Source organism: Salmo trutta, chromosome 12 (assembly GCF_901001165.1).
Source record: "Salmo trutta chromosome 12, fSalTru1.1, whole genome shotgun sequence".
In the NCBI taxonomy this organism is placed as follows: domain Eukaryota; kingdom Metazoa; phylum Chordata; class Actinopteri; order Salmoniformes; family Salmonidae; genus Salmo; species Salmo trutta.
The window spans coordinates 83,772,872-83,790,331 of NC_042968.1; the positions used below are offsets into that span (position 1 = coordinate 83,772,872).

General features: G+C 42.1%; 1 protein-coding gene across 2 annotated transcripts; it reads left to right on the forward strand.

Annotated features, from left to right (window-relative positions):
* The first annotated feature begins 243 nt into the window (after window positions 1-243).
* LOC115204479 (5-hydroxytryptamine receptor 2C-like) lies at window positions 244-15,923 on the forward strand. 2 transcript variants are annotated; one of them, XM_029770093.1, is made up of 4 exons: window positions 244-255; window positions 11,428-11,832; window positions 12,497-12,697; window positions 14,222-15,923. In XM_029770093.1, the coding sequence occupies exons 2-4, from the start codon at window positions 11,544-11,546 to the stop codon at window positions 15,115-15,117; spliced, it is 1,386 nt and encodes a 461-aa protein (XP_029625953.1). In that variant the 5' UTR covers window positions 244-255; window positions 11,428-11,543; the 3' UTR covers window positions 15,118-15,923. The 2 variants fall into 2 exon arrangements, with proteins under 2 accessions (XP_029625953.1, XP_029625951.1); XM_029770091.1 differs by lacking the exon at window positions 244-255 and having other exon boundaries at window positions 11,147-11,832.
* Window positions 15,924-17,460: the final 1,537 nt, after the last annotated feature.

A 17,460-nucleotide genomic window follows, 5' to 3' on the forward strand; every position in this document is an offset into this window, starting at 1 on the left:
ATTGAACCAGAAGTAGAGCGGCATTGTGAGCGTGGCAGCGTCTTTGGATGGATGGAAGGCGTGGAGATGAGAACATTGGGTTTGTTCTAGACTCGAAGTCAGGATACGCCTCTACTTCTGCCGCAGATTTTACACGGAGAGTTCTCACTTTACCATGAAAGGAGGCTGATATACATGATGGGTTTATGAAGGAAATACGTTTTGAGGAAGTGAAAACGAAAAGTGCGCGCAGAAGGTCCGACAGTATCATTGGCGGTATGTAACGTCTCGCTTTTAAATAGGTGTATATCCTATGTAGACATGCAAGCGCTGTCAAATAAGATATTTGAATTAATTTGCATCGGTTCGCTATAGGGCTATACAGACAGTTTTAGGATCACTTTATATTTAGTAGACGCTCATACCCAGAGCTATTAACAGGAACAATTAGGGTTAGGTGCCTTGCTCAAGGGCGCATCGACAGATGTTTCACCTAGTGGGCTCAGTGATTCGAACCAGCGACCTTTCATTTACTGGTCCAACGCTCTTAAGGCAAGCTACCGTCCATATAAAGCCTTAATTCGTTTTCAATCAAATGGCAGCCACTTAATTGGCTGTAGCCTAAAGCTAAGGAATGGTGCTGGGAAAATGTAACCACTCTCAAATACATAGATAGATAGAGTTTTGGTGCAAGGACTGACAGTCCATGAGAACAACATTATAGTTTTACACTTTTGAAGCCCTTTGAGACATTGTTTACTAATGGAGTAAATTAAGCAACTTTGCATTGGGTGATGATGGGGTAAGACAGTTGTAGGTCATGAGGCAATGAGTTATATTCTGCAAGAAGACGTGCGTAGCATGTTAAACAGCAGTAAATATTGCAGATTGTACCGTTTTGTTAAAGTAGCCTATGGCCTGTAAAATGTCCCCTGCTCATTGATCATTTCATGAAGAACAAGCGACACACCTTCATTTAAAGAGACCTTATTAAAAGGTCTTCTGCAGTCACCTTTTCACTAAATTAGTTGATTGGCTTAGCCACAGAGATTGATATTAGGTATTGATCTTGGATCTCATGGTTAATTGATTGCATTAGGTGAATGACTGCCCTTGTATAGTCTGATTAGTGTTGAGTCAGCAGGTCTGTTCTTGACTGCAATGTAATCCTTTGCACAAATCCAGGCAAAAACATATATATTTATCAAGTGCATAGGGTCGATTCTGACCGGAGTTAAGTGTAAATGGAACGTAAATCACTTTTTATGCTATTTTCTCTCTGTGTGTATTCTGACCTTGAAATTAAGCATATAAATAGAATGCTATTAACCCGTTATTCGTTTGTATGAAGTTATGAATGTGTAGCGGACGTGTGTCTACAGATACGCTGTATACTGATCTTGAATTAAATCCCTTAATAATTCCACTACCCTTACACACGAGGAAACTAATTCATAAGGTCCAGCGAACCTACCTGTTCCAAGTGGTAAAAGCATCTACTTTTCTCTCTCCATAGAAGTAACACCATTCTCCACGCACTGTAATGTACAACTTGATAAGAGCTATTGATACGAGGTAATCTGTTTGGATAAGGGAATTTTAAATATTTTGTTTTAGATACATTTTACTTTATAATCCTGGAGACATGTGAACTCACTCATATGACAGAAAACTGATGAAGCATATCAACATAACTTTCCCACAGTAAAGTTTATGAAATGCTGTGCCATGATGCAGAATTTAAATTGTACAGCCTTTTAACTTGCAGGGATGGGCACTCCAGAATATCTTAGTTACAGGCTACCACGACTTTCTCTGACTCCTATTTCTTTCATGTTAAATATTAGCCACAATCAGTATCGACCTTCAGTAGGCCTAATAACCTCATATTCAACTGCCAATTTACTGTTAGTTCCCTTCAGGTTGTATAGCCTACAGCACATTATCATTCCATTTCTTTACATTGTTTCGTGTACCTTCATTTGCATCCTCTGTAAATGCTGTCACTGCCGTGTGGTTGTTGCAGAGGATCATTAGTAACAGTTGCTAATTTTTTGTTGTTGTAAGTAGTCTAATTAAATGTTATGGAGCAGATGCTCAAGCCATAACAGTTTGAACCCAATGCATGGCGCATCACACAGTTCCATGGTTAAGCAATAGCGCGGGTATAACCTACTATTGTACACTATTCTCCTTATTATAATGATATGTACACTAATCTTCTAACATTACCATGGGCTCTAGAACTGAATGTGACAATTTTCTGAATGAATCAAACCACCGTTTTATTTCTTTCATGCATAAAGGCTCTCCAAACCTGTTTTTTATTATTCATAAATACTTAAACTTAAACCTAAATAATCAACAAGATCATAGTATTTTTAAATCCACCAATTGGTGCTGAAATTGAGACATATGTGTGTATTTAGATGGCTTTCTTTCATTGATCCCTAATATTCAGGAACGTTCTCTCCATATATTCTATTGAGTCTGTCGACTAAATTCAAACTTAAAGGGATGGCTTAAGATAAATGTATTGAAAACCCTATTGAATGAAAACTCCACAAGAAAATATGTTTGGCAGAATGTGGGATGGTTTTTAGCAGTTGAATTACATTTATTCAAAGCGTGTTACTCGATTGAATAAGGTAAGTGCGAATACCAAATACTGACAAGTGCTTAAGAAAGGCGTGCGTAAAAAAGGCGTAAATTCCTATGTTGGAATCGGACCCATAATGTCTGAGGTTCCTATTGTAACCGATGTGAAATGGCTAGCTAGTTAGCGGTGGTGCGCGCTAATAGCGTTTCAATCGGTGACGTCACTCGCTGTGAGACCTCAAGTAGTTGTTCCCTTGTTACACTATGAATAAGTCCTTATAAGAAAACAATCAAATGACAGTTCTTAGGAAGAGGATATCCCTTTGGCATGGTACAATAATGGTGATGTTTCTTTGGTAACTATTGATTATATTATACTATTATACTATATTATACTACTATTATATTACACACTGTATAAAGACTTTCTTTTTTTCTATTGTGTTATTGACTGTACACTCTGTGTTGTTGTTTGTGTTGCATTGCTTTTTTGCTTTATCTTGACCAGGTCGCAGTTGTAAATGAGAACTTGTTCTCAACTAGCCTACCTGGTTAAGTAAAGGTGAAATAAAAAATAAAATAAATATTGCATATGCCCATTTAATAAGAGAAAGCATTTTCCAATGGCAGAGTTTATCTGACTTTGGATCTTGAAGAATAGTTTGGCCTTGCCCGCCAAGTCAATTTAACAGTCAAGTGGTAGGCTAAGCTTTCATACTTTCTAACATTTATCGGGCTGTACATTAACCTGGGTTGAACGTGCCAGACATCATCGGCACCTGGGATGAAGATCATAGTGTTTTTTTCATCTATTCTGACTGTGGAAATGGACGGAGGACCTATTTGCCTACACCACAAGCTTGCAGACAGGTTTTTATTTTAGCATGCTGTCCCCATAGGAGAGAGCCAGTCATCATGAATAATCAGCACTACATGGACCATTTCAAAAAGTTTTTAACGGCTACTGACATGTGGTGTTTCATCCATGGTTTAATACTAACCCTCACAATATAGGAACATGTGATGTCATAGCTTATGTCTACAACACGTAAGCCTACCTAAAATATATACAAGTAAAATTTAAGAAACAACAGTATTACCATTTTGAAACATACCTGGGCTGTTTACTAAGATCAAATAATATACTTTATTCTCTCTATCTGGTATGCGTCAGGCAGTTGAATTCAGTTGAAGTGAATCAACAGTCTCACATCTCTACATCCATCATTTATAATGTTGATTAGGGTTTATAGGGAAGCTTGTAGTTCTTAACTTACAGTCTACATAGTGTACATACTGCATCACATGTGGATTTGTGTAAACTCTGCTTCTTCATATGTTGTATGTATATCCCGTTTATCGTCTGACTGTATATCCTGTTTATCGTCTGTATATCCTGTTTATCGTTTGTGTATATCCAGTTTATCATCTGACTGTACATCCTGTTTATCATCTGTATATCCTGTTTATCGTCTGTCTGTATATCCTGTTTATCGTCTGTCTGTATATTCTGATTAATGTGGCAGGACCATTTCACCAAGTCCAATTCATTTACATGTAAATGTATTTGGCAAATAACGGTGATTCTGACTCTGATTAAAGGTTCCTAATGTGTGGGAAACCTATGCTGTCACATTGAGGACAATTCCCCTTGCTGAGGACAGAATTACCTCTGCCAGCTCTAGATTTCAAGTTAATTAGTTTCTTCAGAACCACTCCTGCAAGTGAACAATTTCAGAATAGCCTATCCTCTCCTGAGAATCCTGTCATAGCATCACCGACCAGGGCATTGTCCTGCGTTTGGTTTTTCCCAGGAACTCAGTCTGGGTTGTGTCTGTCCTTTAATGTTTGTCTGATGACTCTTGATTAGGGTAAGAAGTGGAATGAATTCTTGAGTTATAAACATAGGGCTATATGATACCATACATGGCATTACAGTGGTCAGAGGAGTTAGCTAAAGCTGGAACAGATCTGGATCAACACATTTAGTAGGACTTAAAGTGGAACTGACAGCGTTTTATCAACATGAAATCTGATAAGAATCTGTTAATGTACACCACCAGGAAGAATATGACGCCTTTAATTTTATAAATTATTATTATTATCCTTTTCACGTTTTCATACTTTCATAGAATGTTTGGGAATGACGTAGAGTAAGGCATTTTGAAAATTCTATAGCAATAGTGAGTAAACGGCCGTGCGACAATTAAGACACTGCAGTAAATAAAACCTAATAAAAACATGTCAGTCTTGTGCAGGACCGGACTCTACACAGACCGGTCCACCATGGCCAATCAGAGCTACAGTAGGCCTTGATGCAAAAGCCATTTGCCACACAGCCTGCCGTCATTCACTTTGAAATGGACTGTGTGTTTACAGACAGTAGCAACAGTGTGACTTTAGACCATTAGAAATCATTGCCAAAAGCCACAAAATACCTGAATGGATTTCTGCAAAGATGTAAATAACACGAACCCTCTTACATTTGGGAACTTTATAGTGCTATTGATCAAACAACCATGAAACGGTAGGCTCTCTCCCTCCCTAAGATCAACAACGAATGTTAGCCAGAGCGAGATGAGCTAAAATCTAACGAGGCAAGAGTAGATAAACCCTCTAAAACTTTTTCAGCTTGTAGTTGGCCATCAAAATTGCACTAATGGGCCTCCTGAGTGGCGCAGTGGTCTAAGAAACTGCATCGCAATACTAGAGGCGTCACTACAGATCCGGGTTCGACCCATGAGGCGGCGCACAATTTACCCAGCGTCATCCGGGCAGTGGTGTAAAAATACTTTAAAGTACTACTTAAGTCGTTTTTTGGGGGTATCTGTACTTTATTATTCATATTTTTGACAACTTTTACTTCAATACATTTCTAAAGAAAATAATGTACTTTACTCCATACATTTTCCCTGACACCCAAAAGTACTAGTTACATTTTGAATGCTTAGCTGGACAGAAAAATTGTCCAATTCACACACTTATCAAGAGAACATCCTTGGTCATCCCTACTGCCTTTGATCTGGTGGACTCACGAAACACACATTATTATTTTGTAAATGATATGAGTGTTGGTGTGCCCCTGGCTATCCGTAAAATAATAAAACAAGAAAATCATTCCGTCTGGTTTGCTTAATATAAGGAATGTGAAATGATTATACTTTTGCTTTTACGTAAGTATATTTTAGCAATTACATTTACTTTTGATACATAAGTATATTTAAAACCAAATACTTTTGGACTTTTACTCAAGTAGTATTTTACTGGGTGACTCACTTTTACTTGAGTCATTTTCTATTAAGGTATCTTTACTTTTACTCAAGTATGACAATTGTGTACTTTTTCCACCACCGAGTCAGGGTTAGGGGAGGGTTTGGCCGGCTGGGATGTCCTTGTCCCATCGCGCTCTAGCGACTCCTTGTGGCGGCCGTGTGCATGCATGCTGACTTTGGTCGCCAGCTGTACGTTGTTTCCTTCGACACATTGGTGCGGCTGGCTTCCGGGTTAAGCGAGCAGTGTGTCAAGAAGCAGTGCGGCTTGAGGTACCGTGTTTCGGAGGACGCGTGGCTCTCGACCTTCGCCTTTCCCGAGTCCGTACGGGAGTTGCAGTGATGGGACAAGACCGTAACTAGCAATTGGGTATCATGAAATTGGTGAGAAAAATGGGTAAAAAGTAAAAAAAAAATAAAATGCAATTTGCACTGATAAACATTGGGGAATAGTAAACTGCTCGCCCCTTCTTCAACTTCTCTGCCAATGCACGCTTGTCCTAACCCATGTTTTGACAATTGAATGGGAACTGCCTACTCGCCCATTTGATCGATGCCAAATACATTTGAAAAAATAATATGATGGGAAAAAGTCGGCCACTCACCCACTCGCACAATGGCATGACAGCCTCCCAGCAGCTAGCTAGCTAGCTAACGTTAGGCTCCGGGTTTTTAGCTTGCTAAATAAATAGCAACATAAATAGATACACTAGTTTATTTGCAACATTACGACTGACTTGTGATCATTGCCTTTGCTAGATTGATTGTATTGACATTCCCAGCCTTAGTTACATTGTCCATTTTTGTCCAAAATATTGAGTCATTGAAACTGAAACGGTGCATCCTGAATGGAGGCAGTAAACAGTGTACCAGGCCAGCTGTGATTTACAACCTGATAGCAATATGTTTTGGACTAACAAGAAATGTATTGGGGAATTCATATTAATCATGCATTGAACTGCCTCCATCTATTCTGCCAACAATACACTTACTCTACTAGTCTTGCTAATACCAGCCTCTCTACGTCCTTGACTTGAGTCTGCAACGGCTACTTTGGTGTGTCTTCTTTGGTATTATGGCAGTCCGCAAACAAATGTCATAGGTGCATGCCACCACCTACTGTATTGGCTGTGTATTAGCCTATTCTCTATATCCTCTATGATTTACGTTATGGCCATGAACGCCTAAAAACCAACCTTACTGAAGCACATGTTATTCCTATCACACTCTATTGGCCTCGGCCAACACAGAGATCCTCTTAGGATTCTTCACCCTGGATACATCTTCTTCGACTACTCTCTTCAGTGCCTCTGCAAACGACACCTTCTGCACTACTCTGAGCATGGCAACCTCGACCTGTCTTTCTCTCACCGGACACCTCTGATCTTCAGCACCATGGGTACCCCTACAGTTAAAGCACACACTTTTTCCACTGATACTACACATTCCTTTGTCTCATGTCCTCCTGCACACTTCTCACATCTCAGAATCTCCCTGCTACACACTGCTGCCACATTACCATACGTTTGACACCTAAAACACTAATGGGTTTGGGACAAAAGCTCTCACGGGATAACAGACAGATCCTAACTTGACTTTATCTGGTAAAGACTTTCCAGTAGTCCAGACTGTGTCTTTTCCATTTCATCGCGCTCTCCACCGGGTCTGCGTCAAACCAAATGGCGGGCGTCACAGACACAGGGAATCTTCCACTTCAGTTGATCTTCCTCAACACTTAACGTCACGCAAGTTATTTGTATTTATTATGGATCCCCATTAGCTGGATCCCCATTAGCTGGATCCCCATTAGCTGGATCCCCATTAGCTGCTACCAGAGGGAGCAGTGCCCTGCTCTGGAGAGGAAAGCAAGTCACAGTTCATGTCCCCAGTCGCGTTGTACAGAGCGCACGCTCCCTCTGGACAGCAGAAACGCACACAATCTACATGATACCACTTTGAGTCACTTTCACCGAACAAACATTCCCTAACCTCTTTTCCACCCAACCTGACACCACATATGCATCAGCCAGAAGGCAAAGATCCATTCTCTCAAAGTCTCACTCCCACTGGGCCAAAATCACCTTCATCACCATCTGGACGAGGCCTGAACTCAGCAGTCCTCACCGCATGTACTACATCCATACCCTCGTCAGGTTCCATCTCTGAGCTATTAGAGCACGTATTCCTCTTTGCACTTGACTCCAACCATCCTCACCACATTGCTTCCCAGTACTGACTTTCAAGTCAGCTTGTCAAATTTCTGCCCTGCTAGAGCTGCCCCGGTCAACTGTAAGTGATATTGTGAAGTAGAAACATCTGGGAGCAACAACGGCTCAGCCGAAGTGGTAGGTCACACAAGCTCACAGAACAGGACCGGTGACTGCTGAAACGCATAGTGCGTAAAAATCGTCTGTCCTCGGTTGCAACACTCTCTACCGAGTTCCAAACTGCTTCTGAAAGCAACATCTGCACAAGAGCTGTTCATCGGGAGCTTCATGAAATGGGTTACCATGGCTGAGCTGGTACATACAAGCCTAAGATCACCATGCGCAATAACAAACGTCGGCTGGAGTGGTGTAAAGCGTGCCACCATTGGACTTTGGAGCAGTGGAAATGCGTTCTCTGGAGTGATGAATCACGCTTCACCATCTGACAGTCTGACTGTCAAATCTTGGTTTAGCGGATGTCAAGAGAACGCTACCTGCCCCAATGCATAGTGCCAACTGTACATTTTGGTGGAGGAGGAATAATGTTCTGGGGCTGTTCATCATGGTTCAGGTTAGGCCCCTTAGTTCCAGTGAAGGGAAATCTTAATGCTGCAGCATACAATGACATTCTAGAGGATTCTGTGCTTCCAACTTTGTGGCAACAGTTTGGGGAAGGCCCTTTCCTGTTTCAGCATGACAATTCCCCCATGCACAAAGTGAGGTCCATATAGAACTGGTTTGTCAAGATTGGTGTGGACGAACTTGACTGGCCTGCGCAGAGCCCTGACCTCAACCCCCATCTAACACCTTTGGGATGAATTGGAATGCCGACTGCGAGCCAGGCCTAATCACCCAACATCAGTGCCCGACCTTGTAGCTGAATGGAAGCAAGTTCCAACATCTAGTAGAAAGCCTTCCCAGAAGAGTGGAAGCTGTTATAGCAGCAAAGGTGGGACCAACTCCATATTAATACCCATGATTTTAGAATGAAATGTTTAAGCTGGTGTCCACATACATTTGGTCATGTAGTGTATATTCCACTTCCTCCTTTTTTTCCTTGTCTGCCATCTTCTTTGCTACCTTCTGTTATGTTTGCAATTATCTCCAGTACTTCAATTTGACTGCTGTCATCGCGAATCCCCATGGACCTGCTTCAACCTAACTAACCTGGTTCAGCTTATCAACCAGCTAATTTTTAGAATCAGGTGTGCTAGATTAGGGTTGGAGTGAAAACATACAGGATGTTAGCTCTCCAGGAACAGGGTTGGAGTGAAAACCTACAGGAGGGTAGCTCTCCAGGAACAGGGTTGGAGTGAAAACCTACAGGATGTTAGCTCTCCAGGAACAGGGTTGGAGTTAAAACCTACAGGAGGGTAGCTCTCCAGGAACAGAGTTGGAGTTAAAACCTACAGGAGGGTAGCTCTCCAGGAACAGGGTTGGAGTTAAAACCTACAGGAGGGTAGCTCTCCAGGAACAGGGTTGGAGTTTAAACCTACAGGATGTTAGCTCTCCAGGAACGGGGTTGGAGTGAAAACCTACAGGATGTTAGCTCTCCAGGAACAGGGTTGGAGTGAAAACCTACAGGAGGGTAGCTCTCCAGGAACAGGGTTGGAGAGCCCTGTTCTACATCATGGATTTCTTTGTCAAATAGAACCTATTTTTAAAAACTCTTATAAAGTTGGTTTTGTAGCCTAAACTGTGAATTAGATTTTTTTCACTGATATTATGATTGTCTTTTTGTTTCATATCTGCAAAGTAATTAAAACGCTGTTAGTTCCACTTTAAGACTTTAAAAAGATAACACAGATACTGTACATAGAGGAACACAATGGTGATGTCATCTTTCCTACAGACCATTGGAGGCTGGTGGGTGGAACTATACAAGGACAAGCTCATTGCAATGGCTGGAATGACATGGAACAGTAACAAACACATCAAACATATAGAAACAACATGTTTAACTCCGTTCCATTTATTCAATTTCAGCCATTACAATGAGCCCATCCTCCTGTAGCTTCTCCCACCAGCCTTCACTGCTACAGACATTGTCAGTGCAGGGATGCATTTTAAAACATTAAACTTTCCACCACTCCCCCAGGGCTAAATTCGTGTAGCTTGGTGTTTGGGATAAATTCGTGTAGCTTGGTGTTTGGTGAGCAAATTAAACGTGACAATTTTTATTTATTTCAGATGATTGATTCACCATAGCCTCAATGTTTCCCGGAGGAATGAAGACATCCAAGGACTAAAATGAACTCAGATTATTTCTAATTTGTCTTTCTCTTTAGCCTTTAGTCCCTTTGAAGGGTAATACATTGACATGGTTTGGGATTATAGCACGGTATGGTATGACATTTTTATGTTTTTACGGTGGTAGTGACTTCTAGTCTGACTGTCAAAGATACAGCATATTACCCAGACTCCCGATGTGGCACAGAGACCAATGTGATACACATCAGCAGCTGGCCGTTCTTACCAAAGTATAGCATGCAATACCATCTGGGGTCTTCTTCAATAGCCAAGCTCTGTATCATTTCTTTGCTATTTTAATGAAATCAACTTTTTGTCACATGCGCCGAATACAAGTGTAGACTTTACAGTGAAACGCATACTTACAAGCCGTTAACCAACAGTGCAGTTCAAGACTTAGTCTCTGCCAATCTTATTGATGCTGCATGCTTTCTGGCAGCGGTCCAGCTGTTCCTTGACTCCGTGGATCAGAACCGGATCCATGTCCCGTGATCACACACTGCACATCCTCTTTGGCACCAGCAGAGAGCCCAGAGCATCCAGACCATCTGTCAGGAATAGCGGACTTTAACCAGAGTAATTAGGGAATCACGCCTTCTGCCATCTGCTCTAAATGTATACTCTGTATGATGTGCACATGCGAATAGAATGTCATGTCTACTAGTACGTCATTTGAATAAATAAAATAGCTTAACCGTTTAGGGGGGTGTAAACAATGGAAAAATAACATTTGCACATCCAGTACACATATTTGTTATGCAAAGTCTCCTATGACAACAAAAACAATCCCACAATAGGTCCTTAGTTTTGTGGTTATGATAAGGAGAGTGTATCGCTGAAATGCATTACTGTTCAATTTACAGTTGAATAAACAAAAGATTGTCTGCTGAGAATCACAGACAGATGTGACATACATTGGACCAGAGGTCGATGTGGCTGTAATGTTCTGTTAATACACAAGATAAGTTGTCTGTTTACAGTGGAAATGTGTTTACAGAAATGTGACTAACTCAGAACTGTTTCGGTTTATTTTGCAGATAAAAAAATAAATATCATCACAAATAACATCTGAGTGCTCCAGGGGTATGAAAAACTAAACCTTCTGTCTATCATTGGCACCGCAGGAAGTTCAATGTTTGTTGAGCACCATAGTGCTGCTTTGGAACACAGGTGATGGATGGCTGAGCACAGCTGCAGCCCTGCTTGGAGGGTCTAGCCTATAGCCTCTCTCAGTGACAGGATGACTATGCCAGAGAGCACTACGGTTTCCGTTAATCTGAGCTTCCCCGTGGAGTGGAATCAGTCTGAGTCCAGACTGGAGACACCTGACAAGGAGAAGAACTGGCCTGCTCTGCTCATCTTAATGGTCATCTTCTTCACTGTGGTGGGCAACATCCTGCTCATCTTGGCTGTGTCTCTGGAGAGGAAGCTGCAGAATGCCACCAGCTTCTTCCTGCGCTCCCTTGCTGTGGCAGACATGCTTGTGGGTTTTCTCGTCATGCCGGTCTCACTGATCAACATTCTCTATGGTAGGTAGGTAGGTGGTAGGTTGAGCTCTTTTAGCAAAGCAGCGTTTGTTTACCCTCTGAATAATGATCAATTGAAAGCAGCTAGGGATACGAGGCTTTATTGTGAGGGGATGTTCAAGTGGATGAGGAAGACGGTGAGGAAAAAGATCCTGGTTAACATGTTATGGCATGTCTATCGGAGCAAACAAATCAGGCTTTTATTGTCTATGTTAATTGGTACAATTGGTCAAGACCCTTAGACGAGGATAAAGGAACAGTTCATGTTTACCGCAACCAAATGAAGATCATCTGAGTAGACAGAAAGACATTCTAATGTGAGAGTACCCCGTTCCCACACAATTCCCTTGTCTCAGTAAGCCCCATTACTTTGAATGGCATTGAAGAGTTAGTTTATTTTAGATCAAATGGGTTTGTGTGCTAATGTGCAACAGCCAGATAAACTCTTCCCTCATAAACATTCATTATTTTCATGTCATTAAGAATGAAAGACTTTGATCCATTACATCATTACATGATTTTTCTAGTTGCATCATGGCAGTCTATATGATGCTATATGAGACTGAAAAATGACCTTGGATTTATTTGCCTGGTCACAAAGCAGGTGTGCAGATTTGATAATGACATATCAGTAATTGTTAGTGAACTGTGTCTGTCCATCCCTCAGACTACGTGTGGCCCTTCCCCAGACCCCTCTGTCCCGTCTGGATCTACCTAGACGTGCTGTTCTCCACAGCATCCATCATGCACCTGTGTGCCATCTCACTGGACCGCTATGTGGGCATCTGTAACCCCATCCAACATAGCCGCTCCAACACCCTCTCCAAGGCCAAGGCTAAGATCGCCCTCGTCTGGACCATCTCCATAGGTGAGTTCATGCTGACGTAGTTGTTGTAAATCAGGAGGGGGAAAAACGATTGAACAAGAGATCTAGCTAAATAATGTCCTCCTACTGTGTTGTCTGTGTGTCTGGAGAGATAGACATTCTTTCTGTTTTGCCTTTTTGAAGAAAAAAACATCAGTGCTTTTTTTCTACAGTCTGTCAGAAAGCCAAACGGACCCTTTTTCTCTGACCTCTCCTGGGGCTCCCTGACATCTTCACGCTGAGAGATGCTCTAAACAGGGACGACAGGACAAGCCATTATGGTCTCATGGCTCAAGGCTTTTTTGGTTTCACAGAAATCGGACAGCCAGTCAACCTGTTAGCTTGTTGACTTCATCTAAAAACCTCAATCCACTTTCTCTGCCCTCATGTGCTTCCTTGAAACCACCTGCTGGTTGTTTAATCATTATGATTACCTCTTCTAATCTAATAATATGTTTTTGAGATAGATGTAGCCATGTTTGTGCATTGGTTTAAATATGACAATAATAAGTGATATTAATTGTCCTGTGATCTCCATGTCCATCTCTCTCTCTCTCTTTGACAGTGATCTCCATGTCCATCTCTCTCTCTCTCTTTGACAGTGATCTCCATGTCCATCTCTCTCTCTCTCTCTCTGACAGTGATCTCCATGTCCATCTCTCTCTCTCTTTGACAGTGATCTCCATGTCCATCTCTCTCTCTCTCTCTCTCTCTCTCTCTCTCTCTGACAGTGATCTCCATGTCCATCTCTCTCTCTCTCTCTCTCTCTCTCTCTCTCTCTCTCTCTCTCTCTCTGACAGTGATCTCCATGTCCATCTCTCTCTCTCTCTGACAGTGATCTCCATGTCCATCTCTCTCTCTCTCTGACAGTGATCTCCATGTCCATCTCTCTCTCTCTCTCTGACAGTGATCTCCATGTCCATCTCTCTCTCTCTCTCTCTCTCTCTGACAGTGATCTCCATGTCCATCTCTCTCTCTCTCTCTCTCTGACAGTGATCTCCATGTCCATCTCTCTCTCTCTCTCTGACAGTGATCTCCATGTCCATCTCTCTCTCTCTCTCTCTGACAGTGATCTCCATGTCCATCTCTCTCTCTCTCTCTCTCTCTCTGACAGTGATCTCCATGTCCATCTCTTCCTCTCTCTCTCTGACAGTGATCTCCATGTCCATCTCTCTCTCTCTCTCTCTCTCTGACAGTGATCTCCATGTCCATCTCTCTCTCTCTCTCTCTCTCTGACAGTGATCTCCATGTCCCTCTCTCTCTCTCTCTCTCTCTCTGACAGTGCTCTCCATGTACCACTCTCTCTCTCTCTCTCGTCCTCTCCTCTCTGACAGTGGATCTCCATGGCCATCTCTCCTCTCTCTCTCTCTCTTCTTCGCTCTCTTCTCCTCTCTCTCTCTCTCTCTCTCTCTGACAGTGATCTCCATGTCCATCTCTCTCTCTCTCTCTCTCTCTCTCTCTCTCTCTCTCTCTCTCTCTCTCTGACAGTGATCTCCATGTCCATCTCTCTCTCTCTCTCTCTGACAGTGATCTCCACACCCATCCCTGTGATTGGCCTGTATGACGAGGGGAAGGTGTTTGTCAACGGGACCTGTGTACTGAACGAGCACAGCTTCGTCCTGATTGGCTCCTTCGTAGCCTTCTTTGTCCCTCTGGTCATCATGGTGGTCAGCTACTGTTTGACTGTGCGTGTTCTGCAGCACCAAGCTTCTGACTTCCTGCATGGAGGCCAGGCTTCAATCAACCGGCCGGCCCTACTCAGGATCACCCCAAGGTCCCCTGCAGGGGACAGTCTCCGTCTCCTCAAACAAGACCCTGCCCCTGAGGCCTTGCCAGCTGTTGGTTCCTCCGATGTTTCCGTCTCTCAAGCCTCCCTTCAACCCATCTCTCCAGCAGGGAGACAGGAGCCAGGGGGAGCTGGCATGGCTCAATCAATCAAAAATGAGAGGAGAGCTTCCATGGTCCTGGGTGTGGTGTTTTTCCTCTTCCTGATGATGTGGTGTCCATTCTTCATCACCAATGTGCTGAGCGTGTTGTGTGAGGACTCGATAATAAGCCTGTGCAATAAGCCTGTGTTGGCAGTGCTCCTAAAGGTCTTTGTTTGGGTGGGATATGTCTCCTCTGGTGTCAACCCACTGGTCTACACTCTATTCAACAGGACCTATAGACAGGCCTTCCACCGCTACCTACAGTGTATCTACCAAAGCCCGCCAGCCAAGAGCACCAACAGTATTTCTGTGAATACCGTCACGCCTATTCTATGCAGTAAAGATGCCAACGACAGTAGCCGTAACAGCCACAATGGGCATAAAGGGGAAATGAAAGGAAGAATGGGGTTGGAGAGAGAGGGTACAGGGTCTGGGATGCTTGAGAAGTTGGCCAGTGTCTGTCCCACCACCGCTGAGGACGTCAGCTGTGTCTGAACTGGCTGGCTGGCCGACTGTCTTTCCCCTCCAGGCTCTCTACATACAAAACATTGTTGTGACACAGCTGTTGCTTCATGTCACTGCCTGGATTCTCCAGCTCATCTTCCTGTTCAATCACAGGAGATGCACTGGATTCTCAATCTCCACTTCCTGTTCAAACACAGGAGATGTACTGGATTCTCCAGCTCCGCTTCCTGTTCAATCACAGGAGATGTACTGGATTCTCCAACTCATCTTCCTGTTCAATCACAGGAGATGTACTGGATTCTCAATCTCCACTTCCTGTTCAAACACAGGAGATGTACTGGATTCTCCAGCTCCGCTTCCTGTTCAATCACAGGAGATGTACTGGATTCTCCAGCTCCGCTTCCTGTTCAATCACAGGAGATGTACTGGATTCTCCAGCTTCACTTCCTGTTCAAACACAGGAGATGTACTGGATTCTCCAGCTCCACTTCCTGTTCAAACACAGGAGATGTACTCAATGTCTCCCTGTTGCTGGACCTGTAAACATGACTCAGTGAGATATGAAATAGTGTTAAGTCTGCACAATGTGACCAAAGACATGTGTCAGACTTTAATTACAGCTAGTGAGTAATATGTGTGTAGTCAGTGTGGTTATTGTAATGAAATGTCTATTAACTGCACTACTAGTAAATCAAAAGGCGTTTGCATCTCTCACAATAGGGCTTTGAGAGGGTCATTTACAGGAAAACCACTTGCTGTATCTCTCTGTAATCCTGGAGCCACAGTGCCACCTAATGGAAATAGACTGTACAATACATAAAAATGTAATTTCTTACTAGACGTTTTTTTCTGTCTGTATGATAGATTCAAGTCAAAGATAATAGTATTGCACTTGAATGGGAAACAAATGTCTTCATGAACAAGGAGTGGTTTCACTCCCCATTACTTCAAGACTGGTTCACATTTCTGACAGAGTGAGGCCAGGAACCACACCCTTGAGTATTTGTTTTATCATCATATATCACAGTCAACTTTTACTAGTTACATTTTTATATATTTTTCCCCCCTCTGAAATACTGTATTAAAATATACAAATGAGGTGATATCTCATTAAATATGCACATATTTGCCTATTATGCAAAGTGAGTTTGGGAAACCCTGGTCTAAGGATAACCACTGAAAATGTTCTGAATGCAGATGCTTCTGAGGCTGAGAACAATTTGTTGGCGTGTGGATAGAGTCTGACTTTCGGGAAATGGCAGTTAAAGACAAACCCTATGAATTTAGACAACCAAACATCATACACCTATTTAGACCCAATCATCATATCTTCAAGGTAAGTTACTACATTATTTTCTTTTAATTTTTTTGGGGGGGGAAAAATGATTTTTATTTTCATTTCACATTCAAATACAATTCCAAATTCAGTGCATTACGTTGTACATAACATGGTTTCATACAAACAGTATCAAAGAGTACCGTAACAATATAAAAATAACAACATTCCTCAAAAAAGTGCTGTTCTGCGGAACCTGACCAGTATTATAGGTCTACATTCAAAATGAGCAAAAAGGAATACAAACAGTTCTATAAATAAAAACATACACATATGCCACAGTGAACTCTGAATATAGGCCAGTTTGTAACATTGAAATGGGCTTTTAAATTATGTGTGATTCAATGTAGTGAGTTTTGAAATTATGGATGTATGTCCATTTAAGGGGTTACAATTTATTACATTTTGATGATAAACTAACAAAAGTAATAAATATACATTTTCATCAACTTGTTTTACTTTTTAATTTATTGGACCAAAATACCAAAAAATCTCGAAATTGATAAGTAAATGCAAAATGTAATTTTGGCCTGTGGTGCTTAATATGATATGAGCTGTGTTTTTTTCTTCTTCAGTTCTAACGTATAGGGTTCTATTTTCGGCTGGCGTTAAGGCGGCGCCAGTGTCAAACGCATGTTAGTTTGCAATTTCGTCATGTGAAAACTTGTGCACTGGCATTTTCCAGCCCTAACGCCAGGTTTGGTAATTTACCTGTCTAACATCAGCACGCTTGGGCTCAAATGGGCGGGGTGGAAATATTTGAGGCGTGTCCTTAAAAACATGATCTTTAAGTGGTAATTTCTGGCAGCGCTGGTCGGAATATTTAAGACCAACCAAAAGCTGGTTTTAGCAGTAAAGCAGTTGGTTATGGCATGAATTTTGACCGCACACTGCCCATTATGTGCATTGAACAAGATGTGAGTTGGTGCCTGTATACTTCCTATTTAGAAACATAAAACAATAATGGTTTTTTTCCCCATTTCGTTTTATTTGATTGAAAACCAAGCATAGCCTCCTGTCACATCCTGACCATGGTA

Bases quoted from the DNA above. Each gene is read 5' to 3' on its own strand.
- LOC115204479 (XM_029770093.1), top strand. From the start codon at position 11,544: ATGACTATGCCAGAGAGCACTACGGTTTCCGTTAATCTGAGCTTCCCC. The intron at 11,833-12,496 runs GTAGGTAGGTAG...TCCATCCCTCAG, and splicing joins ACTGATCAACATTCTCTATG to ACTACGTGTGGCCCTTCCCC. The intron at 12,698-14,221 runs GTGAGTTCATGC...TCTCTCTGACAG, and splicing joins CGTCTGGACCATCTCCATAG to TGATCTCCACACCCATCCCT.